Source organism: Mus caroli, unplaced genomic scaffold (genome assembly GCF_978045245.1).
Source record: "Mus caroli unplaced genomic scaffold, Mus_caroli_1 scaffold_8, whole genome shotgun sequence".
Classification (NCBI taxonomy): Eukaryota; Metazoa; Chordata; class Mammalia; order Rodentia; family Muridae; genus Mus; species Mus caroli.
In genome coordinates this window covers 54,397,129-54,415,171 of record NW_028227263.1, presented here as the reverse complement: position 1 = coordinate 54,415,171, position 18,043 = coordinate 54,397,129, and the positions used below count along the sequence as shown (strand labels likewise).

Below are 18,043 nucleotides of genomic sequence, written 5' to 3'. Positions count from 1 at the left end.
ACAAAGTTTGGAGCTGTGATGAAAGGATGGACCATCTAGAGACTGCCATATCCAGGGATCCACCCCATAATCAGCTTCCAAACGCTGACACCATTGCATACACTAGCAAGAATTTGCTGAAAGGACCCAGATATAGCTGTCTCTTGTGAGACTAGGCCGGGACCTAGCAAACACAGAAGTGGATGCTCACAGTCAGCTAGTGGATGGATCACAGGGCTCCCAATGGAGGAGCTAGAGAGAGTACCCAAGGAGCTAAAGGGATCTGCAACCCTATAGGTGGAACAACATTATGAACTAACCGGTAACCCGGAGATCTTGACTCTAGCTGCATATGTATCAAAAGATGGCCTAGTAGGCCATCACTGGAAAGAGAGGCCCATTGGACATGCAAACTTTATATGCCCCAGTGCAGGGGAACGCCAGGGCCAAAAAACTGGGAATGAGTGGGTAGGGAAGTGGGGGGGAGGGTATGGGGGACTTTTGGGATAGCATTGGAAATGTAATCGAGGAAAATACATAATAATAATACAAAAACTAGAAAAAAATCAATACCAATACCCTTGACATAGCATACCAGGTTTCTAAAAGTTCAGTGCAGAGTGACACAAGGGTTTTATTTTTAATATTTGATGAAAAATTGTGCCAAAGGTTAGGCTAACCTAAACTTAAAAATATAGTTTAGCACATTTTAAGTCTGTGTTATCTTGAGCACCACTGTCAGGAAGAAGAGACTCAGACAGAAGGAAGTGAACATCTTCTGGCAATTTTGTCTGGAGCTCTGAGCTCATTTCTAGACTCTCAAACTTAAATAGAAATCAGAGAATGCTTACATTATTTAAAGTAACTAGGAATCTTGAAACCACCAAATAAAGAAAGAACAAAATGTGTTAGGATATTTATTTGTAGAAGTAGATGATGCAAGGACTGTCTGAGTCATTTGGTGGCTACTGTGGACAAATAGCATCCCTATGAGATCTTTTAAAAATTATAGCTGGTGCACTGTAGATCATATTTCCCACATGTGTAATGAGGACATCAGGCTGACCTTGTAAATTTTCATCTTTTTATCCATGCATCTATTTTCTTTTCCTAATGTATTCATCTTGGTTCTGTTAACAGTGCTGTGATCACCCCAATCAATATGAGAACAGTGCAGTTCAGTCTATCTCTGTACCTTAGTCATGAGCATGAAAGTCTTATTTGAAAGTTCTTGAAGGCAAAACAACCACTTTGATACCCTGAGGGGAAAAAAAAAAACCTATCTAGGAAAATGTGTCTTTCAGAAGGAATAATGTCCTCCCACACAAGCTACCCAAATAAAATCTATAGATCAAAGCAACTGCACCAAAAGGCAATTTTTTACACTGCTGGGGATGTAATTAGTGCGGTCGTTGTAGAAAACAGTATGAAGGTAACTAAAATAAATAAGATAAACTATTGCATAGTCCAGCAGTCTCACTGCCTGCTATAAACACAAAGGAAATGAAATCAGCATGTTGAAGAAAGATATACAACAAGTACTCCTCGACTTATTGACACTATTCATAATAGCCAGGATATGGAATGTATTCAAAGTAAAATAATATCAAGCTATTAAAATTTTTGAAATTCTGTTATTGGGCACAGCAGGGATAGATCTGTAGGAGGTGCTGTTAGGCGACAGAATCCAAGCACAGGAAGACCAGTGCCATATACCTCATACTTAAGTGGACTCTAAAAATGCTGATGTTACAGAAGTTGAAAATAGATGGTGGTTTCCAGAGACCAAGTAGGTGTGGAATGGTTGGTCAGTTGGTCAATGAGTGCAAAAAAGTAAATATTTCTGGCTTTCTGTGGCAGAGTCAAGTGTAAACATAAATAATAAGGTATATATATATATCAAGATGCTCAGAATAAAGGATGTATTAATGTATTCATCATATAGGAATAATAAAAGTTTAAGGTGACAGTTATGCTAATTGCCCTGATTTGATCATTAGTATACATTAAGATATCACATTGTACCATATAAAACCTCATAAATATTTGTCTATCAAAATGTAAATATATTTAAAAGGTGTATTCCCTTCTGCATTATTCTCTCAAGCCCATTCCTAGATATTGCTTTTAATTGTGTTAAATAAGTGCATTCACTCTTCTTAACACCCACTACATATTTGAGTACTTATTTTTCCCCATCATGGTATCCTATTGATGTCTCAGACTGCAGCTCACTTTCATTGTACACATGTACCTTTCTGAGTGATAACTATCACCACCTTGACCCTCCCCATTTACAGCCTTTGAAAGCCATCCATTGCTAGTAAAGTCTGAAACATTTTTCCAGGTATTGCCTTCATGATCTGCCCCATCAATTTCCTGCCCTTGTGCCCTGCCAAGCCAAGAAGGTCAAGCTTCCCAGAACATATTATCTGTTTTGACCCTGGCTAATCTTAATCCAAGTCTTCTCAGTTCTCAGAATAACTTATTTTCCCTCTCTATTTTCAATTAATGACTTGGTCTTTTGAGTACAGCTTAGGTCCTAAGGGTTTCATTGAGAAGTGTTAGCCTTGTAGATGTGGGAAAACAGTTTATTTGACCATCATCATTTTACCATCTGATATTTGCTGAAACTGTAATGTTGAGAAATCAAAGAGTCATTTCAAGCACCTAATATGTCTTGGTATTTAACTACTACCCAACTAACCTCTGTTTAATATAATCCAAACCAATAGATAGTTGTACAGGAAAATACTTGTCAAGTGTCCGTGGAAGAATACAAGGGCAAATACCCAATTTTGTGAAGTAAAAGGATAATGTTTTCATTAAGTTTATCTGAAATTCTAGTTGAATTCTTACTAAAGATATTTTTCAACTAAATATATGCACAAAAACACAGAGGAAAAAGAAGTAGAAAGTGAGGAAAGTATTAAAACTTCAAATGTATGCAGTTAACTATGACAGTGAAGAGGAAAATTCTTTGGAAATGTAAGTGAAGAAATCAACAATATTGAATATATATAATCAGGAGGTATTATAATGATGAATGAAACATTGCAAATAAGATTATTGTTACTATTTCACCAACGATGGAAATAATGTTGTGTGCTGGGCCTGGAATTCCAGCAACTTGGGAGACTAAGGCAGGAGATGGCTAGCTTAAGGCCTCCTTGGGCTTACACAGTGATTTCCAGGATAGTCTGGCAACTTAGTGGGATACTATTCAAAATATAAAAATATTAGTGGTAGGAGCTATGCAGATGTCAGTAGTAGAATAGTTTGAGTGCCATACAAGAGGCCCTAAGTATACCACATTCTATAAAATACTGTACTTGAATATTATAAAATATTAGGATGACCCTGCCTGACATTGCAATTGTCTACTTTGGAGAAGAAAATCAGATATTTACAACTACCAGATAGGTCCTTAAAGCTCCATGTATAATAGAATAATTTCAATTCAGATACTGTAAAATGGAACACTAGCAATAGGGGTGCATTTCTTCGTACCATTCAAGTGCCATCTTCTTAAACAACAGCTTGGGAATCTCAATTGTAAAGTCAGAATTTGTAAGAAATTGAGTCCATTGTGAATGTTCTGGATCAATCTTCTTCAGAGACGGTATGCTTTAAACAGACAAGGGGCTACCACCTCTCCCCATCTTAAAATGTATCAACAGGGGCAAGTTGCATAGCTCAGTGACAGAGCACTTACATAGCATGTGGATTCAAAGAAATGTCTAGGAAAGATTTGCCCCATGGTCATCATATTTAATATCACAGCCCCTCCACATTAATTTAGAACTGATACCACAAGCTGATGCTACAAGATGCCAGGGGCTTCTTCCTCATGATCAGTGTGGTGAGGTGGTGCTAAGCTCACTCTTCCCTCCATTGCCAGTCAAAGTCTCTGCAGTATCTAGAACTTTCTACTGAGGTAGTGTGGGTAAGACAGTTCAATCGTCTTTTCAAGTGATAAACACAGACATGATTTTTGAAAGTCCTAGATGTCAAATTTTAGTGTACATGATGAAAAAAATGACATTACATTTTTATAAAAAGTATTACTACCACTTAAAATGTTTTCAATATTTCCCACCATAATATGCCAGGGCCTCATTGTGGACTAGTCACACAGCTGTGACTGTTTCATCCTGTAGACAATATGGCCAATCATTTTGGAATTAGACAACCTGGCTTCCATTTTTGCCATCAGCCAGTCGGAAGATCTAGGATTTCATTTACTTTCTGTCAAAAATAGATAGGATATCTGGTTCTCAAGGTCATTGCTAATTTAAAAAAAAAGATAAAGTGTGGGGTTTTTCAAGTTAAGTGTAACTTAGTTATGGTGTTCATCTCTCAAACAGACATTGATGAAGTATCTTTTCTGTGTCAACCTAGGGCTGGACTGAGGAGAGAGTAAATAGATCCCTCTACTCTCAGAGCACATGAGACGTAGTAGGAAAGCAGAGATGTGAACAAACCATGGAGAGATTTCATTCTGATGTTGAGGCTATGTGAAAAAGATGGGTGCCAAGGTGAATACTACGTTACCTGTCCTGAAGGGATGTCACATGCTTCTTAACAGAAAAGATGCTTGCCTGGGAAAGCTGCAACCATGGGGAAGGTGGCAGCAATCTGTAGGGAGAGATTTTAAAGAGGAAATACATTCTACCTCCTAAACTGTCCAATGCTAAACCTGTCTTTCTTTTATTCCTCTGTCTTGAGGGTTTTTTTTTCTTACTATTCTCAGTTTTCCATCTTTCTACTCTCATTGCCTAAGCAGGTAAAAATTCCAGGCTTCAGTTAGCTATGATTTCTTAGTTGTAGAAGTATCCACTGTATATGTAGCCAGTCATGACCAGTCATGGAGGGGATGGTATCTACTTGATCCTAAGAGAAAGATGTCTGTGTCTTTAAAATGCTTATCATCTTCATCAAGCAGCATTTCACTGTTGACATGCCCCCCTACACACACTGTACAAATACTCACCATAGACAGTATGCAAGTAACCCTACACACACACACACTGTATATGGACCCCTGCACATACTGTGTAAGTACCCCCTACACACACTGTACACAGATTCCCTACACACACTATACAAGTACCTCCTATGTACATGATACTGTCTGTAAACAGAAAACTCCACTCCTATCTGGGGTCTTGACTATCTGATAATTCACTGTATTTGTCTTCCTAAAGATAAAAGGATAATTAAATGTTGTGAATATAACATCTGTTCATTTTACATTTACATTCTACCAAGAACTGAGTGACATGCGCAGTATCAAAAGATCCATTTCTTAGAGAACTTTCCTGTCCTGGTGCATGTTGTATCACTAAACTTGTAAACATAGCATCACTTTGCAGATTCACAGTAGAATAATGGTCATCCAGAGGTGGTGGAAAGTGAAACTACTGGGTATTTCTTTATTTAAATTATATGGGCTGGGCCAATAATGGCAAAGATATCAGGGCTTCCAATTATACATTAATCATGATTAGTAAGCTATATTGATCTTTATCTAAGAACTATTGGTACTTTCTAATCAACTAGAAGATAAATATAAAGGATTGTATGGTTGGCACAGAAGAAATAAAACTACAAATAAATACATAGAAAAAATTCTAGGCCAGTCTTCAGTTACCTGTAATTTCTTAGTAATAAGGATACCTACTGTGTGTAGCTAATCATGGAGGGGATGATATCTACTTGGTGGTATCTAGCATTCTCATGAATTGAAAAATACTCATGGTAACTCCAAGTGTCACTTTTCATCTATTAAATTTTCATCTATTAAACATATGAAGTTGTGGGCTAGCAAGAAGGCTTAGTGTAAAGTCGAGGGCTGACAAGAAGGCTCAGTGGAATAGAGTTCAACCTCCCAGAATCCACATGGTGGAAGGATCAGGTTGTTTCCTGATCTCCTTGTATGTGCTGCCTCTATCTATATCTATCTATCAATCAATCGATATATCAATCTATCTATCTATCCCTTTATCTCTCTATCCCTCTATCCATCTATCTATCCTCTCTATCTCTCACACACACATGCACACACACAAATGCACATATCAAGCTAAATTAATTTAATTTTTTAAATTATAAAGTCAGAAATTCTAAGATTGGGGTGAAATTTATTTTTTTGTAATTTTTTTTATCTTTTGGGGGTGAAACTTATACAGTCATATTCAGGGATAAGCCACCTAATAAGTTATCCAATCCCTAAAGGTCATCCTTAAACATATGTACATATGAGTAGCATATTAGTAAATACATATGTATTATGTATGTATATATGTATGAATAAATGTATGTATGTATGTATAGAGAGAAACACTATATATGCTCTGAAGAGTACATGATAACATAAACAAAGATTAACATAGTAATTGGAAGTAGTTCTTCTAAAATAAGTCATAAGAAAAAAGTAACCATTGTCAGTATGGTCATTGCAGCACTGTTTATAATATTAAAATAATAGAAATATTCTAATGATCCAACTACAAGTAGGCTAAATATATATGAATAGTAAGTAATATTATATTGAACTAAAATAATAGATATCACCCAAAATGCTTCTATTATATTATGAAAGGAAGTCGTGTGTGTGTGTGTGAGTGTGTGTGTGTGTGTGTGTGTGTGTGTGTGTGTGTGTGGTCTGTGCATGTATAAAATTATAGAAGATGCATATGGTTATGTAAGGAGATGGTAAGTACACATGTTAGTAAAAGATGACATTCTTTCAGATTCAGTTTTGCTGTTGGATTTCTATTGGACCTTTCTCAGACAGAAGGTTCTCCATCTCTCTAATTGAAGTGGCTTTAGAATCAGCCTGGATGGCAATTCAGGCAGAGATGTTGATTAGATGACCTTAACAAAGCTCTACAGTTCTTTTCCCCTCAATTTTTCTACCTACTAAACAGAATCCAATGCATATACTTAGTAGAAACAAAGGATATAAGCATATAAAACATTTTGAAAGATACTTGCTGATATAAATGATCATTGGTGCTGATTATTATTATGTTGATTTCAACTACTTACATACAAAATCAGTCTTGCTCTATGAAATCAAAACAAAATAATGAACCACATCAAATTTCAAGACTGAGATTCAACAGTTTCAAGATTTATCAAGCCCTCAAATGCGATGTAATCAGCAATGACTGATTACTTTTACCAATAAATGTTGTTTCGTTAAGCTAATAAACTAGTCTCATTTGTAGATTGGTTTGTACAATTTTTCTTAAATCCTCCAGCTTAAAAAATACATTGCTTTCTTTTTTTAAAATTGCCTGAGTCCAGTTAGTGCTGCCTAGAAATGCATGAGTCTGCATGGCTAGCCTCTCAAGAGCCAAATTCCTGGGGGAAACAACAAAAAAGGATGCTCCCTCGCCTAGCAGCCATGACTTGTCCATAGCTTCTCAGCTAGGGTGGAACTTCATGAGCCCTTCCCCCGTCCATGCTAAAATTTGGGCTTGCATGATCTGGTGCAGGTCTTGTGCATGCAGTCACTGTCACTATGAGTTCAGGTATGCAATGTCCCTGTCATGTCAGGTAAACACTGTTCCACTGCAGACCTCCACTGCCTCTGGATTTATGACATTCTCAGACAATATAAAAACCCAAAACATCATACTCAAATTTATACTTTATGCTGTGTGTCATATTTAGTTACCACATAAGGTTTACTCCAGAAAAATTCATGTTGAATCTGGGTAACAAGGGAACACTACCCTTTATCTAGAAGAGTGTTCTTTTCTCTGGTATATATTTCTACATATAACTAGCAACTGAATTTCTTATATATTTCAATATCTGTTATTTTCTTGACAGATTAAAATGTTCGAAGGCATTTCCCATAAATGTTCCTTTCTTTGTTTTTCTTTGTCCTTACAGTCATTCCCAGCACAGTACTGCAACTCGCCAGCCTTCAGTGACTCTCCAACGGGCCATCTCCCTGGAAGGGTAAGAGAGTAAATAATGTGTTCTCTTACAATGAAGTACATAGCACTGACTGTAGGAAGCTGCTTCTCTCCTCCCACACACACTTCCTTCCCTCATTCTTCTCCTCCTCTTCCTCCTCCCCTCCTTCTCTTTCTTCCCTTCTGTTTCCCTTATCCATACCCCTCCCCTACCCTGACAATTATTTATGAAGCTTGTGCTGTGTGCCAGCCATGGAAAAGGAACTAGATTTGCAATTCAGATGTAAAAATGTCACTTTTTCTTCACAGGATTCAATGTGAGTGACACAAATATTCATATGTGCTTGAAATGCGTTATAGTCGTTCCACTGTACAGGCAGTGTGTATGATTCATTAGTGAAGGGTCCAGAGTGAGCACTTCATGCAATCAGCAGAGTAGTAGGGGAAAGGAAAGAGGGAGTGGAGAAAAGACAGAGCCTAGCTTAGTTTTTAGTATATGCACTGAGCTACATATAAAATTCATTAGTAGAGAGCATACATCTCAGTGGATACCTGTATAGCACCTCAGTTCATGGATATTTCTTGAAATAGTTAGTTACAGAATAGTTCACAAATCTTGACTGTGTGTTTATTAAATGTCCAGCTGTATCTGGATGGCTGGCTATATTAGTTAACTAGCCTCTCTATTCATCAATCTATCATATGTGGTTTTATTTCCAAAATAATCATATGAGATAGTTATCTCTTCCAACTCTTGCTTCTGAGGCATAAGCAATTTCCTCATGGACACATAAAATAAAACAGATCATATTTGAAACTGTATCAGACTCTACCTATAGACCTGTCCCCTGTAATGTGGTGTGAAAAGACTTTATTAAGGAGGGGAAAACAGATCACATAATCCATATGCTATATTTAGGCTATTACATAAAGCAAAGATGTTCCAGGAAAAAAATAAAATAAACAAGAAAGACATTGACTTTAGACACTGTCACATAAAATCAGTAACCTGTTTTGAATGGCCCAACTATCTCTGCACATGACTTCACCTCATGGTGAAGATGTTGTTTGTGGTGGAGGGGCTAGTGTGAAGACCTATTTTACCACTTGTCTTATAACACCTTCTTCTTATAGAGTGTTCTTGACACAGGAATCATTGTGGGACCTTACTACGTTGTGGTTATAAACACAAAGACAGGGCTTCTACAAGTGCTAAATGATGCATTCTTTTAAAGCTATTTCCACTCCCTCTCTTTCTTTTTATTAAAAGAAGCTTATTAGCAGTTTGCCTAATAAGCATTTTGCTTTGCTTTCACCATTCTTTCCACTTGAGTTAAATGAACTCTGCTATAGACATAATCGCTAATTCTAATTCTCTGATAAGATGAAGCAGCCAAAGGGGAGAATCATATTGAATTCACCAACATTCTGCAAAGTACCAAATACTTACCAATAGATGAATACAAATTTAGTCCAAATGCTCTGAAAATGAAGATTAATAAGCAGAACAGAGTTGGGTAACATCAATACGCTTGAAGAACACACTGAACTTATAACCTCAAGCACATAAATATACAATTGTTTACATAAATACCTCTGGATTCTGAAATAATCTAGCATCAATTGATCATTTAAAAGGGAATGTCTTGGTGCCCAGCACTCCATAGTCTATGCTGTAGTCTATGCCATGTATGCTCAGCAGGCTGGCATATCGAGATAACACAGCATGTAATGCTTACCACTAAGCACATAGTTTTTTTATATTGAACTGTTTTAAATAGAACAATAAGTCTTAAATGGGTTTGCCATTAAAGCATTAAATTTCCTTAGAGTAGAGAATCAACTGAAATTGGAAATCAAATTATTTTAAAACATCTTTCTAATGCTTTTGTAAAATGAAAATAGCTGCATAAAATAGTTATTAAATGAAATGTGGTTTAAAATACCAAACAGCTATATAAGTTTTACCTAAGTTTCTATGTACATGACATAAAGTAAGCAGAGATGTTTCTCTTTTCCAGCTAACTTGATCCAAGGAGACAGAAAATCTGTCTACTATAGAACCTCTGCTGTTTTTGATAGTATCCAAATCATTCATGACTATACCCAATACAGCCAGACATAACAATATCCCCATTACCTACCAGGCTCCATGCTTCCAGTTCAGTTTAAAAGACTCAACCCACACATTAATCTCCTCTTCCTCTTGAAACTCTATCAAAAGAAAGTGACAGAATTTCTAAGGTGATGATGCCCGAGTGATATAGCAAGTGGAATGGGTCAGCTGGCTTCAAAATGTCGCAAAAAAGCCACATGGGGAGTTCTGGTGGATGAAGCAGAAGAGAGGAGATCAGATTTGGATCCTATGGAAGCAGCACCATGCACTATATGATCCCAGGGCCAATCGTCACAACTTAAATAACCATTATGTCCCAGTACCGCCCAGTGGATGAGTGAAACCTCAGAAATAACCGAACCCACATCTCCAGCCTCTTTCAGTTTATCTGCTTACTTGGCATTCACTGTGGACATGGCTTTGCAGAAAAACTATCATGCGTTTCTTTTCCCCTTTACAATTTCATGGATGGGGGATTCTGCAGAACTTAGCGACTTCAACATACGGCATATTTCCTTCCGTTCTTTAAGAATATTGCTCTTTTAAAGAGAGAAAACACTGTCTTGAGGTTTCTTTTTAACTACCCTAGTACTTCAGGATTCATTATTAACTAAGGTCAACTAGAGCATCTTATTGTAGCACCTGGGATCAATCTAATAATTCAACCCTCTCCTAAGTGACTAGTGTGTTAGGTAGCATATACAGGAAGATTACTGGGCAAAAGGGATGAGTTGAGTCCTGAGAGGATGGAGAAGATTCCTTTAAACAACTCCAAACATTGAACAGCTTAAAACTTAAGAATTCTTTATTTCTGGAGTCTTCCAATTGCTACTTTTAGATCATGGTTGACTGTGAGTTACTGTAACATCAGAAAGTAAAAACACTGACAATGGATGCTATTCTATGTAAATGACATCGCCTGGGTTGTGAGCACACATGAAAAATAATTATGGTTGCAATAGCACTGTGTGGAAAGAATTATAGCTCAGACAGAGTAAATCTACTCAGCAGAAAAGAACCCAGAATAGAGTAGAACAGTCAGAAGACCTGGGACTCTCCCCTGAGATTGGGACAGTTCCTCAAAGCTTTTCTTCACTTGGTGCAGAGCCCTTTTTATGTTGCCTTACACAGTTGTTTTTGAGACATCCTATAAGAGTTTTCTAATAAGCTTTGTTTCTGCATTAGTGAAACAGCTGAGTCGGAAGGTGCTAGCTGACCTTTAGGAGAAGCTCCTAGGAAATAAAGAAGAGACAGGGCAGATTCTGAGAATGTCAATAAAGACATTCAGACTCCTCAACCACACATCTGTGTGTGCAAAGTATGTACATGCAAAGCTATGTAGACAAGTCTTTTAAACCAAACCCCCAAACATTTTTCTGAATAAAGAAGCTTATTCACAGCCGGGTGGTGGTGGCACACACCTTTAATCCCAGCACTTAGGAGGCAGAGGCAGGTGGATTTCTGAGTTCGAGGCCAGCCTGGTCTACAAAAGTGAGTTCCAGGGCAGCCAGGGCTATACAGAGAAACCCTGTCATGAAAATCAAAAAAAAAAAAAAAAAAAAAAAAAAAAAAAAAAAAAAAAAAAGGAAGGAAGGAAGGGAAGGGAAGGGAGGAAGGGAAGGGAAGAAGGGAGGAAGGAAGGAAGGAAGGAAGGAAGGAAGGAAGGAAGGAAGGAAGGAAGGAAGGAAGGAAGGAAGGAAGGAAGAAAGAAAGAAAGAAAGAAAGAAAGAAGGAAAGAAAGAAAGAAAGAAAGAAAGAAGCTCACTCACTCTTTCAGGGAAGCTATATGAGCTAATTTGCATACTGGCCTCTGTACTAAAGCCCTTCACATGAGTGGTCAGTTAATGGACAATGTCAGATTAGTTTACCTAACTGAACACTGTCATTAAAAAAATAAACAACCTTATAATTCAGGCAGATCACCAGGCTGAACAGAAATTTCCAGACTGACCTGGGCTACACAGCAGTGAAGAATGAATGAATGAACAAATGAACAAACAAACACATATACATGTGAAATTCTGTTAGGAAATCTGGGCAAAAACTGAAAGAGAAGAAATAAAAAGCAGAAGCAAATACACACACACATATATACATATACATACATATATATATATATATATATATATATATATATATATTAAGCACCTTACAGATACCATCTGCCAGCTTTTACTTCATTAATAAATATGAATGAAAACATTGCCAAACATTGTAATAATGCATGCAAATGACAGACACATGATAATAACAGATATTCAAGGCCAAAGAATATCCTAAAGAAACGGTTGATTGGAGCAACAAAATAGACAACAAAGTAGCTCAGCGTAAGCAGACTTTAGCAATATGGGGAGTCAATAGAATCAACAAGACTAGCACAGAAGGAATTGGCTTTGATGTGCTTGATTCTCGCAAAGGGGTGGCATGGGCTGAATTCTGAGGATGGTGGGAAGAGGTTGCAAACAGAGAGAAAAAGGAAGTCACATTCAAAAATCTAGAAGGGTTTTGATAGAGCTGCTGAGATTAGCATTAGCTGCTCAGGGCTGTTCTTTGCCTGATACAGATCCCTTTTTATATAGGCTTACACAGTCATTTTAGAGGCATCTTATAGGAAAAAAAATTCTAAGCTATGTACTTGCATAACTGAAAGAGCTAACATGTGAGATGTTAACTGCTTTTTATAACAAGCTCTTAGAAAATAAGGGTTGGCTGTCTTTAGTAACATTAAAGAAGAAACTCTATGAGTTCAACATTTAATCTACCTGCCCCCAACCAAACCTCTTTTATATATATATATATATATATATATATATATATATATATATATATTACATCTTTTCTTCAATTACATTTCCAATACTATCCCAAAAGTCCCCCATACCCTCCCCCTGACTTCCCTACCCACCCATTCCCATTTTTTTTGGCCCTGGCGTTCCCCTGCACTGGAGCATATAAAGTTTGTGTGTCCAATGGGCCTCTCTTTCCAGTGATGGCCTACTAGGCCATCTTTTGATACATATGCAGCTAGAGTCAAGAGCTCCGGGTTACCGGTTAGTTCATAATGTTGTTCCACCTATAGGGTTGCAGATCCCTTTAGCTCCTTGGGTACTTTCTCTAGCTCCTCCATTGGGAGCCCTGTGATCCATCCAATAGCTGACTGTGAGCATCCACTTCTGTGTTTGCCAGGCCCCGACCTAGTCTCACAAGAGACAGCCATATCTGGGTCCTTTCAGCAAAATCTTGCTAGTGAATGCAATCCAACCAAACCTCTTTCCCAAGTCATTAAGTCTACAAGTGCCCAAGAGAAAATCAGTTTACTTTTTCAGACTGACTAGCTTGTGGATATCACCAATGTACCTTTTCAACAAGACAAGATCCATCCCAAAAGGACAGCATGGGCCACTCAGTACTCTGGGACCACTCTAAGCTCATGAAAAGTCACCTCAGATAGGTGCTCCCATGTGAGACATGATTAAGTATCCTTTTCTAGAAAAAAAAAAAAAAAAACTTTGGAAATAAGATTTTAAATGGAATTATTTATTATCTACCGCTTTTGCCTGGCTAGACGTTTATTTGTAGCTAAATTTGCTTCATATTTATCAAGATGATACTGAGTAGCCTTAGAATCAGGTCATGATTCAATTAGGGCTTACAGTTCTAGTCTCCCACCACCACTGTGTAAGGTTAAGCTGTTCTCATCTATCAAACCAAGAAACAAGATGGAGGTAAAAAGTGTCTTCCAGCTCAAACACAGAGGTGCTCAACCATGCTGATGTTGTGATCCTTTAATGAAGTTCCTCATGTTGTGGTGACCCCCCAACCATAAAATTATTTTATTGCTGCTTCATAACTGTAATTTTGCCTCTGTTATGAATCATATGTATATATCTAATATGCAGGATATCTGATATATGACCCTAGGAGGGTCATACCCACAGGTTACGAATTGACATTTTGGAAGTGATGATTTTGCTTCTAGACTTTGAAATCTATTCCTATGAGCCTGAATTTTGGGAGCCCATTGCTCTCCATGTCTAGGAATATGTAGCCCTCTGAGGCAGGTAGCTTCAGGCATTCTTGCCGATGTACTAGGAGAGTAGCCTGCAACAGTTCCAGATTCTGATTCAACTTCCTCCAGTGCACTGCTCAGCCCTTACCCCATAAAGCAATGTCAGTAGTGAGGGAAGGGGGCTAATCTGCTGACATATGCATCGAGGTACAGAGGTATTCTTTCAGATTTGAAGAAGAAGCCTTGTTCAAGTTGTTAGTTACTAAGATCAGTGGTTAGAAATTGCAGCCACTGTTTACCACAGAAAGTGCAGGCCTGCGACCCATAACCATAACTCCAGCACTCAGAGGCTAAAGCAGGAAACATTTGAGTTCTAGCACAGCTATACAGTAGTATGTTATCTAAAAAAGAGAGAGAGAGGAGGGAAAAGGGGGAAGGAGGGATGGAGGAAAATAGAGAGGAGTGGAAAGAGGGAGGGAGAAGGGAAGAATGAGGGAAAAGTATAGAAATAAGTTTAGCAATTTCTTAAAAACAGAGAGGCACATGGAGATTTCTGTATATCCCTACAATGTTTAAATGCTACCTATAGCTGAAAATCACATACAGCCATAACTTCCTTATTTTAACACTTTGTTTTTAATAGTGTATATGCATATGTGTCTGCATATAAGTGCAGGTACCCATGAGGACCAGAAGCAGAGGATACCTCTGGAACTGGAGCTACAGGTGATTGTGACTGACTCAGTTGGGTGCTAGGAATGGAATGCAGTCCCTTGCAAGAGTAGTATATGTATGCTCTTAACCAATGAGAGACACTGCCTTTTGCCTCCTGCCTGTTTATGTCATTATCCAGCCACATGAAGAATGTATTTACAGAACAGATAAAAAACTAAATTAAGAGAACTAACAGCAGATAATGATGTTTAAAATGTTTCAAAGACATTGAATCCCCATCACCACCACCACTACCCCCACCAAAAAAAAAAAAAAAATCATCTCCAATATGAACAGACCTGCCTCTGGAGTTAAAAAAGCTTCAGGGTGGGATATCTAGCCTTATCCCTGCCAAGGATCCTAAACGGAAAGGACTCACCCAGGAGTGGGGGGGGACTCTGAATCTTCAGAGATTAAAGCTAAATCCCTCATTAGGAGCAGTAGAGAATCTTACCTCTGCCTCCAGTCACATTTCCTTGCCATTTCTTTTCTTGTTTCCTGATTCCTGTTTCCACCTCTGCTCCTACAGAGGCCTCAGAATGTTTGCCTGCTTTCTGTTAGGCTTTTTTTTTTCCCTATTTTCTTAACCAAAGAAACATTCTTTCCTGGGCCCTGTCATTTTTCTTTCCGTGTACAGAGTTGACAATACACAAGGTGTCAGGAAACTTTATGGAGCGCCCAGAATTTATCAAAGCTAAAAAATGCTGTGACTGCACAGAGAGGAGATATTTAAGAACTTCCCAAGCTCGGATGCTAAAGCTCTCAGAGGGCCTGGATTTCTATTGCCATCTGCTGTTGAAATAGCAACTGTGAACAAATTAAACAAATCTTTTTGTAAGTTTTATTACAACTTGGCTAATGTGGAGGCCATTTAAACAAGGTGTAGAAATCAATAGGATTTTGGAGGTTTTTGAGGTCAAAAACTAAATTTCATAAGAGGGTAATACCAATAGAATTAATTCCTAATTTGATTTGTTCCCCCTGAAAAGGCACTAAATTAGAAAGAAAGAAAAAAACTTTTACACTAGCGGCTTGTGTTTTATCCAGTGGTACCAGGAATAAAGCAGAGGCCTTAGGTCAGAAATGTGGTTATTAGGAGCTGCTGGGCTGTGGGCTCAGTGGCCTCTCACTCTGACAGTCTCTGAGTTAATCAGTGGCTGTCTGTCAAGAAGGCATGTCACAGAATCCACAGGAGAATTTGGCTGAAAACATTATTTTCTTAGAAGTAGTTTTCATTTTCTGTGCATAATCTGAACTAATGTGATTACTTACTACCAGTAGGCATATCTTCTTGGGAGTAATTTTTATTTTTAATAAATTGGTTTAATAAAGACCTCAAAGTAAATTATAAATTAATTTTCTCCTCATTATTATGCAATTAGGAAAACCCAAAACAGTGAGCTTTAGAACATTCAATTGGAAAATTACCCCTCTTAATCAATACCCAGTAAACAAGTAATAATAGAGTCACATATGACACTGACTGAAACAGCACTGGAGAGCTGATTATATACCAAGGAGTCGAAGAGGAATACAAAAAGTCACAGCTTCAAGTTTACTAGCCAGATACAGATACCCTTATTCTATGGCAGGGTTTAATTACTCAAACTGTGACAGTTATCAGTCTCAAGCCTCCTAATGTTCCCACAGCACCAACCTGTTCTTTAGGTTCATACCCCATTCCTCTATAAATACTATCATTTTTAATAGTATCTTTGCAGAATTAAGGCGGCTCGTACAGACTTTTGTCTGTTTATGATGCTGCAAGTCAATAAATTCAGTTGGAAATAGAATGCTTAGGAAGAAAGGAAGAAAGAAAGAAAGAAAGAAAGAAAGAAAGAAAGAAAGAAAGAAAGAAAGAAAGAAAGAAAGAGGAAGAAAGAAAGAACAAGAAAGAAAGAATGAAAGGAAGGAAGGAAGGAAGGAAGAGAAAAAGGAAGAAAGAAAGAAAGAAAGAAAGAAAGAAAGAAAGAAAGAAAGAAAGAAAGAAAGGAAGGAAGGAAGGAAGGAAGGAAGGAAGGAAGGAAGGAAGGAAGGAAGGAAGGAAGGAAGGAAGGAAGGAAGAAGAAAGGAAGGAAGGAAGGAAGGAAGGAAGAAAGAAAGAAAGAAAGAAAGAAAGAAAGAAAGAAAGAAAGAAAGAAAGAGAAAAAGAAAAACCAGTTCTGTATTCATTCTACTACAGAAAAGGAAATATTGATCAATCACACAAACCAATGTAAACTTAGTACTGTGCTAAGCTCTATAAAAGGGGAAGGAAGGACTGTGATGTCCTGGGAATCTATACCAATAGCAGAGAATCTGACCTCATAAGAAGGTCAAGGCTTTCATGGGAACAAGAACAAGATAGGCAACAACTAGACAAAGAGAAAGCAGTGTTATTAGTTGCTGGACACGGGATTGCACATTACTTAGCTGAGTACAATCTAGAGTGATGTTGATTAGTAGAAGTTGCAATTTAGAAATGTATCATAAGGAAGCTGACTCATGCTGGATCTGCTGTCTTCTCCAGAAATGCAGTCTGATTTAGACTCCTGGTTGCTCATCAGGATAGTGTGCTGCAAAGACATAATTTTCTCACTCCTGTCTCTGATTAGCTCTGCTGTTCTGCTCATTGCTTGGCTTGATGCCTTTCCTGTTTATCTACCTGTGTGCTGGAGCTGACATCCTTCCTGCCACCGCTGCTTCTTACCCATCTCTGTCATCTTTCCCTATCCTCAGTCTCCCGGTCTCTCAATGAACTTTCTTCATTTATTTTACTTACTATTTTTATTCACTTTCCCAAACGAAAGAGAATTTATGTGGCTACCATTTGTCAGCCTGAACTCGATTGTTCATCCTGAGACATCCATCTTTATATATCCAAACTAAATCTGGTGTTTTTCTCTGCATATATTGTTCATCCCTCAGAGACTCTCAAATTCCATTAGGACTTTTGTTTACTTCCTTCTCCTGCCCAATTATAAGATAGCACATCCATATTCTCTGACACAGGCCAGATGCTGCTCAGCTATCAAAGGGAAAGCCAGCGGTCTTTCTCTTCACTTAATCTCTCTGATGATCTTCAGGACTGGCAGATGATTCCTCCACCAAAGTGTATTCTCGCACTGATAGTCATCAATATTTACTATGTCTCACATCTGATTAAATCTCTTGCTTATACTATAGTCTTACTACTCAAAGAAAATTATGCAGGAGATAACCATCCAGTAAGTCCTTGATTGATTATCACTTAATTCATCGATTCAACAAAACATGTGTAGAATGTCTATCATGTTTCTGACATTCAGCTAA

At 37.8% G+C, this 18,043-nt stretch overlaps 1 protein-coding gene across 19 annotated transcripts in view; it reads left to right on the top strand.

Moving 5' to 3' along the window:
- The window catches only part of Dlg2 (discs large MAGUK scaffold protein 2), a 2,003,181-nt gene that overhangs the window by 1,614,415 nt on the left and 370,723 nt on the right, over window positions 1-18,043 (top strand). For all 19 annotated transcript variants that reach the window (XM_085841537.1, XM_085841534.1, XM_029479404.2 and 16 more), the window contains one exon: window positions 7,888-7,956. In XM_085841537.1, the coding sequence (XP_085697663.1) occupies window positions 7,888-7,956 (69 nt within the window). The remainder of the gene's footprint in view (window positions 1-7,887; window positions 7,957-18,043) is intronic.